Source organism: Anopheles merus, chromosome 3L, assembly GCF_017562075.2.
Source record: "Anopheles merus strain MAF chromosome 3L, AmerM5.1, whole genome shotgun sequence".
Classification (NCBI taxonomy): domain Eukaryota; kingdom Metazoa; phylum Arthropoda; class Insecta; order Diptera; family Culicidae; genus Anopheles; species Anopheles merus.
Window position 1 is genome coordinate 606,147 of NC_054085.1, and position 20,455 is coordinate 626,601.

At 36.3% G+C, this 20,455-nt stretch overlaps 2 protein-coding genes across 3 annotated transcripts; both read right to left on the reverse strand.

The window, feature by feature from the left end:
- Positions 1-2,172: 2,172 nt before the first annotated feature.
- Positions 2,173-11,595, reverse strand: LOC121599255 (prestin). Its single transcript, XM_041926936.1, has 7 exons — positions 11,195-11,595; positions 6,765-7,323; positions 6,488-6,600; positions 4,390-4,736; positions 4,208-4,318; positions 3,736-4,139; positions 2,173-3,656 (listed from the first exon to the last, which is right to left on the reverse strand). Exons 2-7 carry the CDS (start codon positions 6,797-6,799, stop codon positions 2,636-2,638), a joined length of 2,031 nt encoding a protein of 676 aa, XP_041782870.1. The 5' UTR covers positions 6,800-7,323; positions 11,195-11,595; the 3' UTR covers positions 2,173-2,635.
- A 5,236-nt stretch (positions 11,596-16,831) lies between these two features.
- LOC121599254 (acetylcholinesterase) lies at positions 16,832-20,411 on the reverse strand. Of its 2 annotated transcripts, XM_041926934.1 has the most exons (6): positions 20,323-20,411; positions 20,050-20,236; positions 19,251-19,407; positions 18,108-19,187; positions 17,594-18,039; positions 16,832-17,529 (listed from the first exon to the last, which is right to left on the reverse strand). In XM_041926934.1, exons 3-6 carry the CDS (start codon positions 19,368-19,370, stop codon positions 16,938-16,940), a joined length of 2,238 nt encoding a protein of 745 aa, XP_041782868.1. In that variant the 5' UTR covers positions 19,371-19,407; positions 20,050-20,236; positions 20,323-20,411; the 3' UTR covers positions 16,832-16,937. The 2 variants fall into 2 exon arrangements, with proteins under 2 accessions (XP_041782868.1, XP_041782869.1); XM_041926935.1 differs by lacking the exon at positions 20,050-20,236 and having other exon boundaries at positions 20,287-20,411.
- Between the last annotated feature and the right edge of the window lie 44 nt (positions 20,412-20,455).

Here is a 20,455-nt window from a genome sequence, read left to right on the forward strand (position 1 = left end):
TATTGCTACCAATTTTTAAAACGCTTATTGGCGCCTGGCCACGAAGGTGAAAAATGTTTGAAAAAATTTTTAACTTTGTCAAAACTACTTGTCAACCAAGTTGTATGTATTGAGAAAGTGAACTCTTGTCGCGTTTGCCTGATTACCATGGTTGAGAATTGTTATGTAAAAAAGCAGATAGTTTTCGATACCCCCTCCAGCCATCACCGATTTTTATACCAGAGCCCCCAGTATTGTTACGTCAAGTCGTGAATTCCCGAATGCCACAAATCCACTAAACGACCACTAAACGGGTTCTAAACGACTCAAGCTCTCAACCTAAACGGAATATAGAAAGACTTCGTTTAGCAGACGGCAAACGACTCATAAATTCTAAAAATAGCAAAAAAGCTGGTGGCGCCATCTGTTTGTGGGATACCCAACCAGTGCAGCTTCCTCGCTTGGAGGAGAGCTTTCTCATTCCCTCTGTACTGTTGTATGGTTTCGCATTAAAGTGATGCATCGCTAGAACTAGAACGGCGATACGATTGTTTGTATATTAAACTCCAATGGAAACCACCAGCACTTAAGCAAGTGAGATTTGAGTAATGGTCGTTGGTGTATCAAACCACACGACCATTCATAAAGATTTTTGCTCGGAAAGTTAGAAGGCTCCCAAATAACCAGCTCTCGAACTCTATAGCTGATTTGAGGCTGTTTAACGAAAAATCGTTCCGATGTCGTACTTTGTGGCTGATTAAGAGATAAGAAGTACTTTGCGGAACTATGGCGCTTTTTAACAAGCACACGGTACTCTTTGGAACTTTGCGGCTGATTAGCACTATGTGTAGGGTTCATGATAGAACTTTAAGGCTTGTTAAAAACGTGTACCGAACTGTGTGGAACTTTTTAGCTTTTTAATGCATGACATCGGTACAAGGTGGCTCTTGTCAAAGTGTCAAAGGCTGGTGCCGTCAAACATCTCATTGCTGCTGCACAAGTTAGATAAGTTAAATGAAGAAGTATTATTGAGTGAAGTGATTGAGATTTTTTAGTAGACTATGTAAAATTATACGAAATTCCAGAGTTTTTAAAGTTTTAAAATAAACAAACAGACAAAAAAACACGCATCGTGTTGTTTATTTAATTGATGACGCCTTGCTTGAAAATAAAACGCAAAGAAAAATAATCCCCGGCACCGTGGCATAAGGAAGCTGCTTAAGCGCTTAAGCAATTTTGGCTATTTGGGTCCTTTCATTTCATCCAAATAATACATTTACCGAAGACATGAAGGTTATCAAGGATGTTAAGGAACGATCTAGAAATGCTTGGGAGTGAAGCCTAAGCATAAAACCAAGGATTTTATTTCGAAGGATTTTTCGGATTTTATTCAGAATCGAATAGGAGAACGTCTCGATGTTCTTTCGAAATTTTCTTCGTCTTTCCTAGCATTTGCTTAGATTTCGACCAGGTCACTTATGCAAAAAGTTGTAATTTCGATACAGTACATCTTTCGCAGCATAACTTGCCACGGACCGTTACTACTAGCGAAAAGTGTAATGTACAATTTGGAATGATAGCTCCTTTTGATCAGGCACCCACCATTAATCTAAATCCTGTTTTCGGTTGCATTTTTTGACTCTGACGGCCTGTGATTAAGTGGTGGGTGGTTTGCTCATAGGATTTCTTTCACTGTGAGTGTTGAATAATATATTTAATTATACGTGATATACGCAATTTCGAAAATATTCGCTATTTTCTAAATTTGGCAATGCTTTGAGCAAATTGTACTGATTTGACACATCGAATGTCAAATGTAAAATAAATTCCCTTTTGGTCGAATTAAAAAAAACCATTTCAAAAGGTATAAAATTGTAATCTTCATTTGAAATCAGAACAAATAACTAATTTAGTGTCTAAAACCTACCACTTGAAGCAAAATTAAATGAAATATAGCTATAATTTGACTGAAAACCTCGAAAATCGACTTACGCTAATATTCTAGGTGCGCACATTATTAATCCGGTCCGCATTGATAGCGTACATCGGGGAATACCTGTATATCGATTTGATAAACGAATTGAATAGAATTACGCGAATCGAAATGAAACAGAATTACGTGAAAGGACAAAGGATACTTACGTGTTAAATTGTTCTACGGAATGGTATGAAATTGATTACATTAAAGCAATATTTAAAAAAAGGCTACCTGTTTATTGCGAGCTTCATGTCTTCGTGTAATGTTTGTCCTTACTTTCTGGCTAGCTTTTGTACAATCAATACACGTTAATAACTCATTTATACCGTCAAAAAAACGATGCTTATACCCGGCCAAAATAGTCGAGACTCTAGAAAGCCCGTGAGGTTTTACCTGTTCGTAAGGGGATTGCTTATCCTCATTCATCAAGAATATTGCCTATGTAATCAATATTCGAAACACCAGAATGAAGTACTTGTTGCTTGTTCGTAAACCTAGGAGCAAAGATAAGTATTCTCTGTTTGAAGGAATCTGAGTAACGGTGGTGTTGGTGCAAACTTATCACATGATTTGTTTGATACCTAAGTCACTAATTCCAATCGCTTAGTGCTTCGATTTGTTCGTAGAAGGCACATGAAATGTTGTATTACATTATATTAAGTCATTTTTACAAATACGCTACACAGATGAATCATTTCCCCGAGCGAAGATAACAGCGTCATGTATGGTGGGGAAAATGTTAAAGCCTCCTTCTCCTATCGATTCCGCATGCAGCAATGCATCATATACGCAGTCGGCTGGAGTGGCCAAAAGCAGCATAATGGACAAATTTTCCAAGTTGGTTTTAACTTCTGTTAACATTTTACACGCAGCAGTATCAACATGTGGTACGCTACTCAGATCGATAATGACTGTTTTGGTGGACTGTAGACCTGTGGTTTCGCCGTTATATCGAGGGACCAGAGAAACATTGGCACGTTGATGAACTTTGGTTTCCTTGTATAGAGCTTTCTTGAAATTAGTCTTGTTGGCAAAGTTAATCGAACCAGTGTATTTGAATATTTTTATATGTGGAAGCTCTTCCGCTTTTTGGTGGCTTCCAATGTCAACATAGATGGCAGTATCTGGAACAGTACCGAGGAGGCTGTAGTACGTTTTCCAGCCTTTGACGTATAAAGAAATCAGAGAAATCACTACCCCTATCAGTAAACCAATGTCAATGTCGATAATGACCACGGAAAGAAAGGTCACACACCAAACGAATAGCTCAAGGCTACCTTCACGATGGAATTTCTTGATGTGGTACACCTGTACTAGCATGCCTTTCAGGGCAACGACAATAATTCCTGCCAATACACATCTTGGCAAACTTTCGAAATACGGGCCAACCCAAAGTAAGACTACAAGTATTATCATTGAAGAAAAGACGGCTGCTATTTGCGTCTTGCCTCCTGTTTGGTGCTGGATCAGCGATCGAGACAGCGAGCAAGCGGTAGGTATGCAGGAGAATATGGATCCCACAATGTTGGTAAAACCGAGTGCAACTAGCTCCTGATTGGGGCGTACTTCATAGTTGTCCTTTTGTGCAAAGATCATCCCCATTGACATGACGATCGAGTAACCGACGATAGTTACTGCTATACTATCAACTGCGACGGCTTTTATAAGCGCGAGTGGCGGAAATTCCGGTGCTGGAAGGCTGCAAATAATGGCATAAAAGTTAGCAAATATCCAATGCTACCAGTGGTGCAATTGTATGCAAAGAGAATTTTAATTACCCGGTCGGTATGGAACCAACTAAACCAACATCGAAGTTCGGACCAAGCCCAATAAAGTATGATGCCACTGTGCCACCGACCACGGCCATCAATTCCGCTGGCACCGGGAATCGACACTTGGTAGAAAGCCACGGTTTGAAATATTCGTTCATAAATATCATGAACAGAATAACAACCAAAGAAGTATAAACGGCCGTAAGGTTTGCGTTCGGTGTTTGATCGATGATGTCGCGTACGGAAAGTATAACTTTGAAGGTACCTTTATATCGTGGTATAGAAACACCAAGCAGATCCTTCAACTGGCTAACCATCACATGGACAGCAGCAGCCGTTGTGAAACCACTGACCAATGGTTCACTCAAGAGCGACGACAGCATTCCCAACCGAGCTGCACTCATGATAAACTAGTAGAAGATAAAACGATGACGATTTAGTTATGGTAGTTCAAATATTTCACAGTAAAAATACTTACATAAAATATACCTGCCACGAAAGATGTGGCTGTTGCTACTTGTATCGGTGTATATACAGCACCAAGCTCCGTCGGAATTAGATCTGGCACTGTTACATCAGTTCCATTTGACTAGAATTAAAGTTACATTGGTTGATTAATTGGTACACAAAAACATTGCTCGCATTGAATGATATACGTACAGCCAGCGTTGGTATAACGGTTGAGTAGGTCGCTACAATTTTGGCAGTCATTAAACTGGTGACTGCGAACGTTCCCATCGATATATGACGCGACGTGCCGAATACAGCATAAACAAGACTGTGAAAGAAAGCCATGTAGAGTCCTACATTAGCGGCAACGCCAGCCAAGATTCCATACGCCATTCCCTGAGGTATTTGAAGTACAGCGACCGTAAGACCCGCTGTCATATCGCTTAGAAGATCGTTCTTGATCGAATACTTAGGAAGCCATTGTAAGATGGGAAAAAATCCTTTGACGGACGCAAGGCATTTTACGTTTCGTACTGAGGCTCCTATTGAATCAAAAGCTGTGAAATAAAATGAAACTAGTGCATTAGTGTATTTATCATTACTGCTGCTTGGATTAAGCAGTAAGGCAAAGCCGTCCCTACTGATTATTTAAAAAAAACTGGTGTTTGGCCTATAATTCTAATCAGTTGGAAATTGAAATAATAGCTCATGTGTTTTGATACATGAAGAAGCGTTTGAGCAGTTCATGATTTGCCATTGAAAAAATTGCCCCTTCATTTTACTAAAAGATCATAGTAATTTCAAGAAACACGTAACGATTTTTCTGATTACAAACTAAAGTGGTTTTTATCATTATTGTGTTAATTATGCTCTATCGCTCTTACTAAACGTTTATAAGAGCGACTGAATCAGCGACAAAACTCTACAATATAAATGTATATAATGTCCCGACCAGGGATCGGATGGAGAGACTATACCACTTCAATCATGTACGACATTCTAATTATTCGAAAAATTCAAAAATGTTAGTATCTGTTGCCATACAATTTCTATGAAATGTGAAACAGTGGCAATTTCACTTATAACGGTAGTACTAATCGATCGTTTATGCTATTTTAGAATTCGAAAAATATTAAACATGTCATTAAATCGTTTAATGGTCGAATCGTTACGCTATAAGCAAATTATCCTTAATTCAACCATTTTGCTGGTGCATTCCACAGGCTACATCAAACCAGTTTGTGTTTTTTGCTCATATTTCTATGATATGTTTTAATTTTTCTGTACTTTTTGCTGTCTTCGATAATGTTTTTCTTGTTTTCAACCTTAAGCAAGATAACTCAATAAGTTAATTAATAACAAAAATTCATAATAAAAATATAAAAGTTCATCTATGTACCATGCACTTGCAACGCTGTATTGTATTGATTTTAGTAACGAGTTAATCTACATTATCGTTTGTAAAAATTAGGAAATGTTTTTACTCAAAATCCATGTTTTTCAAAAAAATGTTTCCATGGTGGTTTGTTACACATAAGCATATAATGGATAGAAAAGGCCTACTAAGGCCGATATAGCAGCAAACTAAATATGAAGAAAATGTGGAATAAAATATTAAGCTTAAAGGAAAATGGTAGAAAAATAACAGAACATAACACCCTAGCAAAAATGGCTGGCGATCAGAAAGCAATCTTCGGTGTTATTAAAGTGAGAATTCTCACACACCTTTGGTAATGGTTGAACAATATCATGCAATACAATAAATCAATACAACTTAACAAAACTCTTTTTGAAATACTGGAGAATGCAATAATTTGTTGGTAATCCATTTAGATTGTGCTGCTGCTTCACTTCAAGCTATCGTGAACGTGTAGCAGCATCGACCGCTGCTGTGCGTTTGGCATTGATTGTGGAAGTGTTATGCGCCACAAAATATAATTTAATTTTAACTAGGCTCCGTTGAGCTGTGAGATGTAACGCTAAAGTTTGAGTGTTAACAAAAGGCGAGTCAAAATGTACTTTATCATGTGTTGCTATCATCATCCAGCACGATCGTAACACAGTTTCATTTACGTTTTCATGGTATTGAGCGTGTTGTGCCATCGGCCAAATTGAAGTCATTTCAGTATGCAAATAATTGTAAACAAATCTTGTTATGGTATGTCCTTAAGGTTTTGGATATTTCTATTACGCCAGCAATTATGTATACCCTGCCATGACCAAACATCTTTATGCGCACCAGGAATATGTCATTAAGAAACTGTTTATTTGCTCTTATCTTAGGCCACACGGTTAAAAGTAGACTTACCAGTGGGCTTTAGCCTTTCGTACTGTGAAAGCTGATTAAAGTCTTCTCGCTGAAGACATTGCCGAGTGACGAGATACGACAGCTCACTGTATTGCGGCTTTTCTTTGGATGTTCTTTCGAAACCACGATTGTTTGGCGGATACATGCAGAAGAACGAAAAGAAAGTAAACAATTAATACATCACATTCGCGCACCGGACACATGTTGTTTTCGTACGAGAGTTTTTACTTCGATAAGCACTGGCAGTCGCTGAGAGTTAACAAAATGTTCTACAAACCTGCCATCTTCCAGCGGGGCTTTTTGATTGATCATACTGTTGCCAACTGGTCGCGATGTACTGTAGCTGTTTGGTGTTGGCGATTTTTTTTTCACGACAGAAATCAACCGCACCACCGCTGCACGATATCCGTCAGTGATGACGCGACCTCGATTGGCAACGATTTTCTTTTCACTAGCGTCACGCAAGCCAGTCGAAATCAACAACGAAAAATGCTTCACTTTTTCACACTTGCATAACCTTTCGAAGAGAAGTAACGCTTGTAGTTCGTCAAGCCGATGCGATCATCATCCACACGATTAGATGTTGATAATGAAGGTTCGATCGAGTTTGGTTTCAGTACTACTTTGATTTCGACTTCGTTTATACTCGCTTTGTGTCACACATTTCGGTCCAGCAAGAGATGTGATTGAACTTTATCAATTAAAATGCGATGGCGGTTAATTGGAGCCAAACTGAGCAGTTCTTGCTCAGCCGGCGAGGTAGCGATGTTCCAGTTAAAATTCTGATTTCTGACGACGATCAGCTGGCTACTGACACAGCAACTGTTAGAAACGTTCTGAAAAACGAAATGAAATCGCGTTGTATACAATCATTTGTGGAGAGGCCCATGTCGAGAGGCACAGTGAGGTCACCAATCTCTCTCCCCAGCTCTCTCTCTGTATGCGATAACGTGCTAAAAGATAGTGCTACAACGGAATACAGTGGTGGCGAACCTATTTAATGTTACATTTAGAGCAAGAACGAGCAACGCTTCCAAACTGCGGGCCACGTCTGTAAAAAATCTGTTTGGACGGGCCATATTTATTAACAAATTTTGTTATCACTAATTGAACATTGAAAGCCTACCAAATTTTAATTTTTTTTATTGGCTTATTGTTTCATACGAGAAACCTTGCTCTTTGGGAAGAGTTTAACTATTGCATGTCATCTGCACATGTCGCACATGGACGCTAGACATGTATGCTCATTCAAATGCTAAAGCTATTTTATGTTAGAAAACATCAATGCTGCAACGTCTATGTTGTATGTTCCTCTACTTCTTTCTTCTACTATGATCTCTCGAACGCCGTGCAACTAGGCTTGAAAACATGTCCACCTTCTAGTCAAATCTCTTTCGAATAGAGTCCTATTGTAGCCATATCTTGTATAGCCGTTACACCTGCCAGGCAATGCGATAGTATAATAGCAAAAATATGATTTCTTCACTTGTTTACGTATTTTTTAAAAAGGGTTTATATTTCATCAGATTCACATTCTCTCTATAATGAATTAAATGATGATAAGTGTTCAAAAGCTTTTAACATCTCATTTATTTGTCATTTGCAGCATTAAGTGTTTAAAAAAAGGATGGTTAAAAATTTTAAGATTTGACATCGCTGAGCCAGGACGGAAAGAGATCGTGCTGGTGCTTGAATCTATTAACTGATCTCACCACTCTTCTCTCAGTAGCCGCTTTTCAGTGCGAACCGCTTCACCACACACAGGTCAATGATTAGACGCTCCGGTACATTCGAGCTCCGATAGAACCGACAATCAAAGAAATTTAACGGATGATACGAAACGCTTTGTCGTGTTACTTTAATAGGTTCCTGCTTATAAAAGTCACAGAGAAATAACTTCTCGTATTAATCGTTTTTTTTATTTTGATGGTCACTTAGTTGGGCTGTCGATGAAATTATTGATAATCCTTCAAATCGACGTATACACAGTACGTATAGGCAACGAAACAGTGTAACGAACTTCCTTCACGCTCAAGGCATTCATCGTTTGCAGCCATTGATGCTGAAGTTTTGTTCTTGTTGCTTGCTAATGGGAAACACTTGAGTGGATAGTTAAGCTGTAAACAGTCTGGTTTGTCCTTTGCAAATAACCATGCAAATTCAAAGATTTACGTATGCTGCGTGATAAGATCTTCGATTTTGAAACAATAAATTCTTTTATGAGGTGATACGATATGGTGTAGCTATTGCATGGCATTTAGTAACATGCTGTTGTACCGCTTACTATCATGTGTTTTGTGGCTAATTTTAACAATGAAAATATGAATAAATAGCACAGTATTTTGGATAGCATGGTTAATAATAAGACTGGAAAAAACCTACATGTATCGAATATCTATAAAATTATTATTTTAATATTTAATTAAACTCTAGAACCATTCGTTTGAACAAACAATAACGAAAGTTTTCTTCAATTAGTTCTGCATAATATGATAGTTTTACTGGACAAAAAATATTGTTCAATCGGATAATTGTAATAAAATGCTAAACGTATTAATGATATTTGAACAATTATATAACAAAAAAAGCAGTAGCTGGAACGTTTTTCACACGACTTATTCTTTAAATTTTACATTTACAGTTATAGAAATTGTATGGTAGTACAAGGTTTGTGTGTGTTATAAATGTTTGAAATGGATTGCTACACAATAGACAATACCTTATAAGTAGTTCAGAGTCCTAGATGATTTTTAAAGTAAAACTAAATTTTAGGAAAACAGTTTAAGAAACCAGAAATTCAGAGAAACAAAGTTAAAAAATCAGTATACTTAGCAATGAAAAATATTAGCACTAAAAATTAAAAAAAAAATCGCAGTAAAAGTAAAAAGCTCTAAAAGTGTACATCGTCAATGTTAATTATTTTCAATAATAAATGTTTTATTTTATTCATTAATATATTTATCTTAAAAAGATTGTTGGGATTAAATGTAAATGGCATTATTTGTATGTTTCAAAATCAACCATGATGAGGTATTATTTTTTAAACGTACGTATCGAGATACGGTCCAATCGGGACTTGAACCCATGACGGACATGTTGTTAAATCGTACGAATTGACGACTGTACCACGAGACTGGCCAATTTCATCCATCAGCAAGTGCAAAATACTGTTGTGTTATGCGTTATCATGAATCACGTAGTTAAAATATTTGTCTTTATGATGGAAAATGATAAAATTGATGCTTTCTTCATAATTTCAGAATAGCAAAATGCGAATTTCATAAGTGGCAGCTTCTAATACTGATGCAATACAAAAATTTGAAAGATAATACGATGAGGCTATAAAAGTTAGTTTATCAGCTATTTTATTTGCTCTTAAAACCATCGGCTCTAAAATTTATACCAACTAATAATTGACAAACAAATAACTGGTGAATGTAAAGCAGTTTGGGTAAAATTTTTGACATTTTGGTAACTTTCTTTCAAAACTCTAAACAATTACTGCACCCTATCACACAGCTAGACGAAACTGCCGTATATTAATTGACCTTAATCAATTGTCAATCTCCGAAGATCGTATGAATGAAGGCCAAACATGATTCTGTTACTATATCTTTTTGTATTCAAATATGACGAAAACAAAAACAGACTGCTATTGGTTCTAATCAATAGTCAATTGAATTAAATTGTATGATGCCATGTAGACAACCTTGAAGCTCCACAATTGATATGATTTTCGTGAAAAATGTGAGCGTGTAAGGTTTACAACATGAAGTATTTCGTGTGTTTTACAGATCTGTTCAAAGCAAATAATCAAACTCAAATCAAAGTCCAATTGTTCTGTTAAAATACCTAACAGAAACGAGTGACTTATTGTTATATGTGCAGTTTTGTGTTTAAAGTGGTTATCAAACAGGAAACTGTTTATTACAATATGTATCAACAGATGCATAAAGGAAATTTAAACATTAGATGTGTAAGGCAAGGTAAAATTCTTTATGGTATGACATTGAAAGGGTTATGTTGATAAGTGCTACAAGAAAATATGATGTGTTTGGTCATTGTAGACTATGACCAAAATCTGCTTCAGAAGATGTGAGGTAAATTAATTTGAACGAGTGGCAATGTGGATTATTTTATGAGTCGTTATCTAATGGGTTGTTGTTATCTAATCTCCAAAAATTAGTAAATAAAATATGACGCAAAAGATATTGAAGAAATCAACACCAACATTCAAATTAAATGACGACAAGTGTCAACCTGAACTGAGTTGACAGTTGACAAAAAGTGACAGTTTTGCGATATGGTATAAGGCAACAAGTGATAGATAAGGAATAAACGAGCAGTAATCATAATGTGATACGAGAAAAATTAATTCGAACGAGTGACAATGTGGATTATTTTTTGAGTCGTTATCTAATGGGTTGTTATCTAATCTCCAAAAATTAGTAAATAAAATATGACGCAAAAGGTATTAAAGCAATCAACACCAACGTTCAAATTAAATGACGACAAGTGTCAACCTGAACTGAGTTGACAGTTGACAAAAAATGACAGTTTTGTGATATGGTATAAGGCAACAGGTAATAGATAAGGAATAAACGAGCAATACTTATAATATGATACGATGTACCTTGTCTGGTATGTTACATAATCATAAGAATGTAGTATCTAGATGAAAAAATGTGTTCACCAGTCCTAGTTTACCTTTGAATGTATAAACGGTTATACTGCCGGCGATGAAATAATATTCCCGATGTCCGGCCCTTGCACGATTGAACTTATGCCAAAACTTAACAACATGAGTTGTAGCATTTGTTTGCTCTAACTTTACTACATAATTATTTGTATAACACACGTTCATTGATCACACACCGCACTGGAGGATGTCTCAAAGTCACAAAGGAAATTCCATGCCGACTTGCATCGCAAATGACGAACTGGCCGCGATAGGTTAGGTATACTTTTGTCTCAGCTGTTTGGTGATTACTGTGCGTTTGTTTACCGAGACTCGGATCAGTGGCAAGAATGAATTAAACAGAGACCGATAATGGAGCAAGAGAGCGTACATGTGCACCGCAGGTTGTTGGCAGAGAAATGGTCGCCCGAAAATGTGCGCTTGCGTAGAAGCCATATGAAGGAATAAAGAAGCCAGAGAAACAAACGTATCAATTGCACCCTAAAGAAGAGAATGCACATGTGTCAAGCTCTTGAGTATCGTTGTTTAAAAGCAAACTCTCTAAAGAGCTCTACTATTTCTCAACACAACACGGTTTAACGCATTGAAGGAAAGTGTGTAACTGCAAAAAAATTTATTAAAACTATGCATTGTTTAAAACAAAACTGTTAAAACAACTTTTAAAAATCAGTCCTATTGATGTTTGGTTTATGCAAAAATAACTAGCAGCAAAAACAATAGCTTCTCGATCGTATTCTACCGCTTCCAGCTATGCATTTCTGATTTATAGTATGAGTTATGATAATATTTTCTGAACAAAAATCGACACTAAGACATAAATGGAATTCTATATATATTTATATATGCGTATGCATTATCCATTCAATTTATTGTGTCTGACAATTAAAATATTTTTTAAGAGTTTAAAATATGTCTGTACAGCAATTATCTAGAAATGTAGTTCAAGATTGAGAAAAAATCATCGTGTTTTTGAAAGTTAAAATATTTTTTCTGTGAAAGTAAATCTTTGTGAAAGTAAATTAGCGAAACTCTTGTATCCAATTATTCAGCCATTTTTGTTATTCTATCAAATATATATAAAATATAGAAAAATATCAGTTTTAAAATCCGTGTTAGCAGTGAGTTGAGTATCTTGGACATTTACTCGTGATATCCTTATTTACAACATCATTTTTAAGACGTAAGCATTTACTACTTGGCCTAACGTCCTACACGGACATGCTGGCATATACAGGCTTTCGAGACCTCGGGAGTACCACGCACTCAGCTCAACAGTCCTTGCTACCGGGAGATAGTCTAGGCATAAATAGGGAGTAAATTCTAAACGTAAAACTACGACGGGCATGTTTTTGAATATGAACAAAATATTTATTGTGTGATCCATGAGGTGTGATTTGCGTGATTTGCGATAGTGATGTGCGATTCCACCCGAACATTCCCGGATCGGAGCCTTCTGTAAGCAAACCAGAGTCTTTTGGGTCAGCCCGTAATGTACAAGAAGATTCAATAGGATCAACGATCGGGGTAGGTGAAAGAAAGCATAAAATATTCATGCCGAACATGTCGCTCCAAAGGGTCAGAATCTCGTATGCCTTCTTGAACGAACTGATACTATTGGTTATACTGAACTCGTTACACCTACGGGTCGGCTTCGATTCCGATAGACTTGCACCCGACATCGAATGAACCTATACATAGCTACTCTCTTCAGATATAAATCTTAAATTTGGTTCTATTTACTTGTTAATAACAATGGAAAAAATGTTAAATGTACATTAATGTTTCTAGTTAAATTCATTGATAAATTCATATAATATAATTCATTCAGTGATAAACCATTAATTTTATCTGCTGTGATGATAGTTTTTCTTATTATTAGTTTTTTGCAAGAAGCTTTCAACTTCTACTACGTTGTCATGACTGCAAACTATCAACACTGCTATGGGATAGGATTGAGAAGCTAAATTTATTATTGAGAAAACGCAATTGGATCTATTTGCAATTTGACTATCCCATTAATAAATAAATCGAAATCAACGAGATCAAAGTTTTATATTATTAGTAGTGTTACTTCGGTAAAAAAAATTTCTGGTTGTTATGTAATAAGAAAATGATCTTAAACATAGATACAATTTTCTATATTTAGAACATGTCCGGTCACATTTGCGTTTGCTACTATTGAAACGGGATAAAGAAAGAGTTGTTTTTGTTATTTTTTGCGAGGATTTGTGCGAGGCACAAGTATGAATTATATTCTATAACAGGGATCTCCAACCTACGGCCCACGGGCTGGATGCACCCCTCAAAAGCCTTTAATGCGGCCCGCGATGTCTTTGTAAAGCTTAAAATAAATATTATATTTTTCGGACCAATTGATCAAAATCTATTTTTTTCTTTTGAAATTTGAAAGTCAAGATTCAATAGAATAAATCTGTAGCAATTTGATATATTCAGTTAACATTTTTTAATTAAAACGAGATTTGATATTTCACTCATTCTAAAGGTAGCGTCAAAACAACGGCCCCCAACAAAGTTAATTATGAAACAATGCGACCCGCGCTTTGAAAAGTTTGGAGACCCCTGATCTATATGAAAGAAAAATATCGCATGCCTTGGTGTATGCATATTAGTGATGCGCGTTGCGTTCCGAACCTGCCAGGTGCGATCCGTTCCAGCATGCATCCGGACCGCGATCCTTATTTTTAACCCAAGCAGGTTCAAACTGAACCTGTTGCTCCCACCGTTCTTTGCGATCCGACCTGAACCGACTGTTATCAACGATCTTATCGATCCGATCTGAACCGGCCGCTCTCAGCGTTCTCGGCGATCTGTGCTGGGCCGGTTGCTCTCTGTGCTCTTTGCGATCCGGCCTAGAACGCACGACATTCTACTCTCTTTGTATTGATGAGCCGGTTTGCCGGTTCAAATAAACTAGTTGATTTAAATACTATTAATACTACTAAATACTAAATACTACTAATGATCAATCGATTGATTCAAAGTGAATTGTCCGTAAAAACGGTGAATTTTATAATTTTTATACAAATTTGGTATTTCTGGGAATATTATCCGTGGAAATCGATTAACCGGCAACCGTTCAGACCCAAGCTGCCCGGGTAATCGACGTTGTACTGTATTAGATTTTTTTGAAAACTTGCCCTATATTAAATTGTGTTATAGAGGTATTCCCCGATATACGCTATACGTGATCTACGCAATTTCGCTATACACGATTTTCTACATTTGACAATTATTTTAGCAAATTGTACTGATTTGGAATGTCAATTGTCAACTGCCAAATAAATTCCATTTTGGTCGAATTATAAATACCATTTTGAAACTTACAAAACTGCAATATTCAGTTAAATTCAGATCAATGAACTAATTTAGTGGCTACTTAGCCACAGCCATTAAAATTACCACTTCAAGAAAAAAATAAACGAAACTTAGCATTTCAATTTAGCAAAACCTCTGAAAACCTTCGGCTTACGCTAATATCCGAGATACGCTTGCTTCCGGTCCGCATTAATAGCGTTTATCAGGAAGTACCTGTATTTTTCGTCAAGTTTTCAAATTTATAATACTGCATCATCTCATTCATAGATGGCGCTATTTTATGAATGCTGGGCTAGCATCCCGAAGAGCAAATCGAGCAGTTTTAAATTTGAAAATTTTCCCGCTAACATTGCGATTATTATTTATTAAAATGAGCTGGTTTCAGACGAATCATCAATTATATCATCCTTGTCATTCCTTTCTACATAAATTACATTTTATTACAATTCAAAAGTGACTACCCGTGTATAACGACTTACTTGATCTGATTTTGGTCTTTTTTGGGGTCTTTATTCATTGCCAAAAACCAAAGAAAAATGAATGTTAACTGAACCGAAATTATTAGACTTTAAACTTTAGGTCAGAAATCATTAAAGCATATTGTGCTTATTGATTAATAGACATTATACGGAAAATCTCCATATTTTTAGTAAACCATTTCACACACGATTCTAGACATCTATTCGTTACAGGTTTTCCTACGATTTATTGGTCGGTTCTCATAATTTTTTGGGCTCGTCGTACGATTTATTCATCGTATCTTATAGATTTTTGGTTCATTCCCATAATTTATTGGTATCGTCTGATTGAATATCAATACAATTGAACCAAAAAAATCTGGGAAATGCCCAAAAATTCGTGGGAACACACCAAAAATATGGAAAACAACCAAACAATTATGGGAACCAACTAATACATCATGGGAAACCCTGCATCATCACATCACATACACGTCTAGTGTTACTTCAATGGGATTTTGATTGATAAAATGAATAAAAGCCTAAAAGGATAATACTAAAAATAATTAACAAGTGATTCACGGTCAGACCCATGACTTTAAACATAAGCTAATGCAATATATTGGAAACAGATACACTTTCCGTATACAGAACAACTTTTCACATACAAAATAAGAAAAAATGGTTCTCATTGTGTTTACTGGAACTGGAATAAGGGATCTCAACTGAAGATCATTTACTTTAGTTGAGAGCCCCTATCAATTTTAATGCTGCAAAAAAAAGTAGCATATTCATATCGAATTGGTACTTCCCTTGGGCTAATGTAGGTATATTGAACGTTCTGTTTAGGGAAAGTCACTTCAAAATCAATATTCTGCTGCTCTATGTATTTAAAATAAACCATCAACTATTTTATTCACTTTGATTTAACAAATCAATACAAGAGCAAATACGATTTTTTTAAAATAAATACAACTGTCATGTAATGTGTTAATGCATGATCTTCATCGAACATCCTTGAAATTTTCGTGGCATTGTGGAATTATCTTCGCCATTGAATAAAAACTACCGTCTTTTAAACCTTGCAAACCACTTTTGAATAGTCGCTACAGCTAGACCCAGAAAACCAGAATCTTTGATTACATAACGATGGTTTATGGTTTACGATTCCTCCATATTGTCAATAATGACACACCCAAAAATACACTTTTTGCTATCAAAATTGCCATGCTTTTAGCTTATAAAAACAATATTGCAAGCCAAAATCCCTAAAAAATCCACTTAATTAGAGAATAGATATGATCATTATGTTTTCGTCCAATTATTGGAAACCTTTAATTTTATTATATCTGGTATTTAATGCATGCTTCGCATTTGTAAAGTGCTGTGTTTAAAACCGTCCCAACTTAATCAAACGTATTTAAATATCTAACCATTCGAACTGTGATCGTATTAGGAACTATCGACTTCCTTTTATACTATTTAAGTACTTTTTAATACTTTTACTACATTTTCACTATTCTACAGCTGTACGCTCTTGATTTGCTCATAGTTGCTGTTGTTGCCTCTGTCGCCGACTGTTGATATTTGGTGTAAAATGACTTGCAGACAATTGATAACGCCAATTACTGACTTCAAGATCTTCATCTAAATCGGTCAAAATAGCAATAGGACGCTCAGTTGTCATCGTGTAAGAAGATCGATGTTTCCCTAATACATTTCGATTGCTTGCACTGACACCTGTGCTATCTCCTGTGCTTGAGCTAAGGGTTTCGCTAAGTTTGCGAAAATTGTCTCCATAGAGTGGGTTAGTCCTCACTACACGCTCCGCTGTTTTGATTCGATGATGGCTGATAGCTGTTACGTTAATTTCTTCCTCATCACCCATGCTGCTTACGTCAGGTTTTTTACGTCGATTCTTCCGATCAAATAGATTTGTTCGGAAGAAAAGTTGGTGTCATAATATGCTCGACAAACTGGTGTTCGTGTTTTTCTTTAAAATGTAGACGCAAATACAAAGAACTCCCAACAGCATACATACTAATGTAAGCATAGAAAAAAAGGCATGCTTATATTTGGAAGCAGCTGCTGTTTCTCGGAATATATCTTGCTCTTCCTCAAGTGTTAAATCAATTCGGCGATTACGAAGTTTCTCTTGGTTTGTTTCATTCATAATTTGGCTGAGCTTTGGAAGAAATTGGTCCCAGAAACTGTCCATTCTCTGCAGATAGTAAAAATACTCAGAATCTCTTGCGCCAGCTAGATAAATAGCATTTTTAGACGTTCTCGCGTTTTCTTGGTCTGCCTGAATGTTAGGATTAAGATTGTAAGGGTTTTTGGAGTTATTTATGCTGGAAGATTGTTCTTCCAATCCTGTTATACCAATAACGTTTTCTTCAATTTCTTGTAAATTATCTTCAAATGTATTTTCTAATGATGAGTGATCATTTCGATGAAAAGACTCCGGTTTTGCGGAGATCAACTTGATGTATTTGAGTTCAACGCTATATGGTGTCCAGGAATCAAATTGCCGACCAGGTGTTGGATTGCTGAAAACAACATGTTTTGAAATGTACAATTTGCAGTTAACATTCATCAAAGCAATAAACTTACCCGTCTTTAATGAATTCCGTAAATAAAGATCGCATTTTCTTGCACAATTTGTCTTCAACCAGCGATAAGCGCCTGCGCCCAATTTCTCTGTAAAGGCTTGGTCCCATGAGGAAAGGTAAATCCGATGAATGAGATGCTCCTCCGAAAAAGTTAATTCTACCCCTCATGTCCATCGAATTGGGGTGATGGAAAAGATATGCATAAACGTAACTGGCGTTATGTTGCATTGCAGCTTTGCTCTCGCCCTGTATATTTGCTATATCGTCCTCTATCGTTCCGACGGACAGTTGTCTATTAGATTGTTTTTTGGTTCCGAGGGCTTTGAGAGTTTTATAGAAAGGTATTTCGTGTCGTGTTTCCGAAATAATTTTAATAATAGCGTGTATATGATGCGCTGTTGTCTGGGGTATTTGTTCAAAGTAACGCCAATGTATGGTTTCACGTATCTAAAAGAAAGTATAATAACCGGTTAAAAGAGTATAGCATATGATATGTTGCCAAGATTGTAACATACTTGATCTTGGCCCGCTCCTTGAAACTTGTACCGTTCGATGATATTAGGTAGAAGCGTTTCATTAATATACTTCTTTAGCGAATCAATACTTTGACGTGCTAACTCAATCCATTTGCTGTACAAAAATCCGCCTTCGTTGCTAGTTATACCAAAAAGAATGGGCATGTCTTCTCTGATGAGAGCCTTCGCTGTGAACAATTTTTGAGGATCATCAACAATATACCGTTTTTCGAAAGGTAGGTAGTGGTCTATAATTGGTCCGAGATTGATAGTGTAGTTTCCGTTACGATAGATGTACTCATAAGCACGTAGAAGATCGTGAATGCTCTTCTGCTGTAGGCATTTCAATACATTTTTTCCAACGTCATAGTTGCAGGCCAGTATTTTAATGATTTCTTGAGAAAGTTTGGTGTCGGCGTTCACCGCCGAATACGGAGAATAGATTGTGCCAGACATTATGATAGCCCGCGCAAATAGGCCTCTTGCTTGCGGGCTAACCATGTGGATCATTACATTTGGTCCACCGGTGGTACCATGTCCAAGTAGTGTTAATCGATTCGTATCACCACCAAATTTTTGTATATTATCCTTTATCCAGACAAGTGCCAATTGTTGATCCAGTAGACCAAGGTTTCCTGGAGCATATTTTTGACCGAGCGATAACCACCCAAACACATTGCTTCGGTACTGTACAGTTACTACGATAATACCATCTGCCGCAAGATCGAGACCGCTTGCCCGATTAGTGTTCCAGTCGAATGCCATTTCCTCGCCTGTTATCATTACCAACACCGGGAAGCCTCCGTAACGTATTGATGTTTCGGGAATCCATATGTTCAAGTACAGACAATCTTCGTTAGTTTCACGTGATCGAAACTGATTTTCAATTCCCAAATCTTCGTAGCTGCTGTTTTCGATTTGTGGACAAATCGGTTTAAAGTCACGAGCATACAAAGTTCTATTCCATCCTGGACTCGGTACGGGGGGAGCAAATCGTAGCTCATTGACGGGAGGCTTTGCATATGGAATCCCAAGGTACGCATATATGGGTATGCGTGATGTCTCGGGAAAGACTTTGAGCTGTTGTTGAATAAAAAAAAAGGTTAGGAATGTTCTTGACATATTTTAAACATGCAATCTTACCCCAATAAGAGTTCCTTGGCTTAGTACGATGGTTGCATCTTGCATTTGGCTTCCAGATAGTCGAATTGATAGAATCCAAAACAATAGTACGTTGTTAAGAAGCTTTTTAATTGTTGCCATTTTATTATCTTACTATTTGATCACAAAACAACAAAATCTAAATCCAATGATTTTAAATAAAACAAGAAAACAAGAAATAAGTTTTCAAGAGAAAAAGAAAAGGAAAATGTATTATATATGTTCGAACTAGTGGTTTAACGTTCCACTGGTCAGCGTATGGTGACATCAGTATTTAATATAATGACACTTCTACGCATTAGCTCTACATGTGTGAAAAGTATTGCATGTTCACACAAATACATTGAAGCAAGGCAATTCCGGATTAATCATTAGCATGAAAATAATCGGCTATTCCTCGATTGGGTAGGAAGAAACCAGAAAACATGTTTTGAACCAAGATAAGTTTAGCTCTGTTTTCAGTTTTGGTCCATTTTATAGCTACAGCGTGACAATGAATGTCCCTGACGCAATGGTTCGTTCGGTTGAGTGATTCTGACTTTTTTTTAACCATTGTTATGGTCAAAGGGGTGACAATCACGTTGAAGCTGTAGCGTTGTATGATTATTGTAATAAATTTTATATTTTAAAAAAACTTTGCAAATAAAATTGCTCAAATTGAAATTCGAATGATTTCTTTAAATAATGATTGTTAAACAACATAACATAAAAACATAACAACAACATAACATAATTGTTACACAATTATCAGTATTACATTAATTACACATTAATCACTTGCCTTCTTCATCTTTATTTTAAAATAAAGTTTAGCTCACACTTTGTGTAGAAGAAATTCACAATAATTTACAATAGTCAACAGTTTCCACTGGTTGCACTGTAATATTGAAAATCGTTCTGCTCTAATGACTATCGCGTATATCTTTGCAGCACTCATCAGATTTGTTCGACCAGGATACAATTTCGCACTGATATAAATTTAGGGAACATAACAAAAACAAATTAGTTTTAAATTTACTCTTTTGGCTGCTAGCAGTACTAGACAAGAACGAACCGGCGCTATATCAAAATATGGTAAAAATGTATCCATTATATTTCAAAATATTTTCCGGACGTCATCAGACAGTCCAACTTAACTGATGGACTTGCAGAATGAAACTGACCCTTCAAGCTCAACAAATATAGTT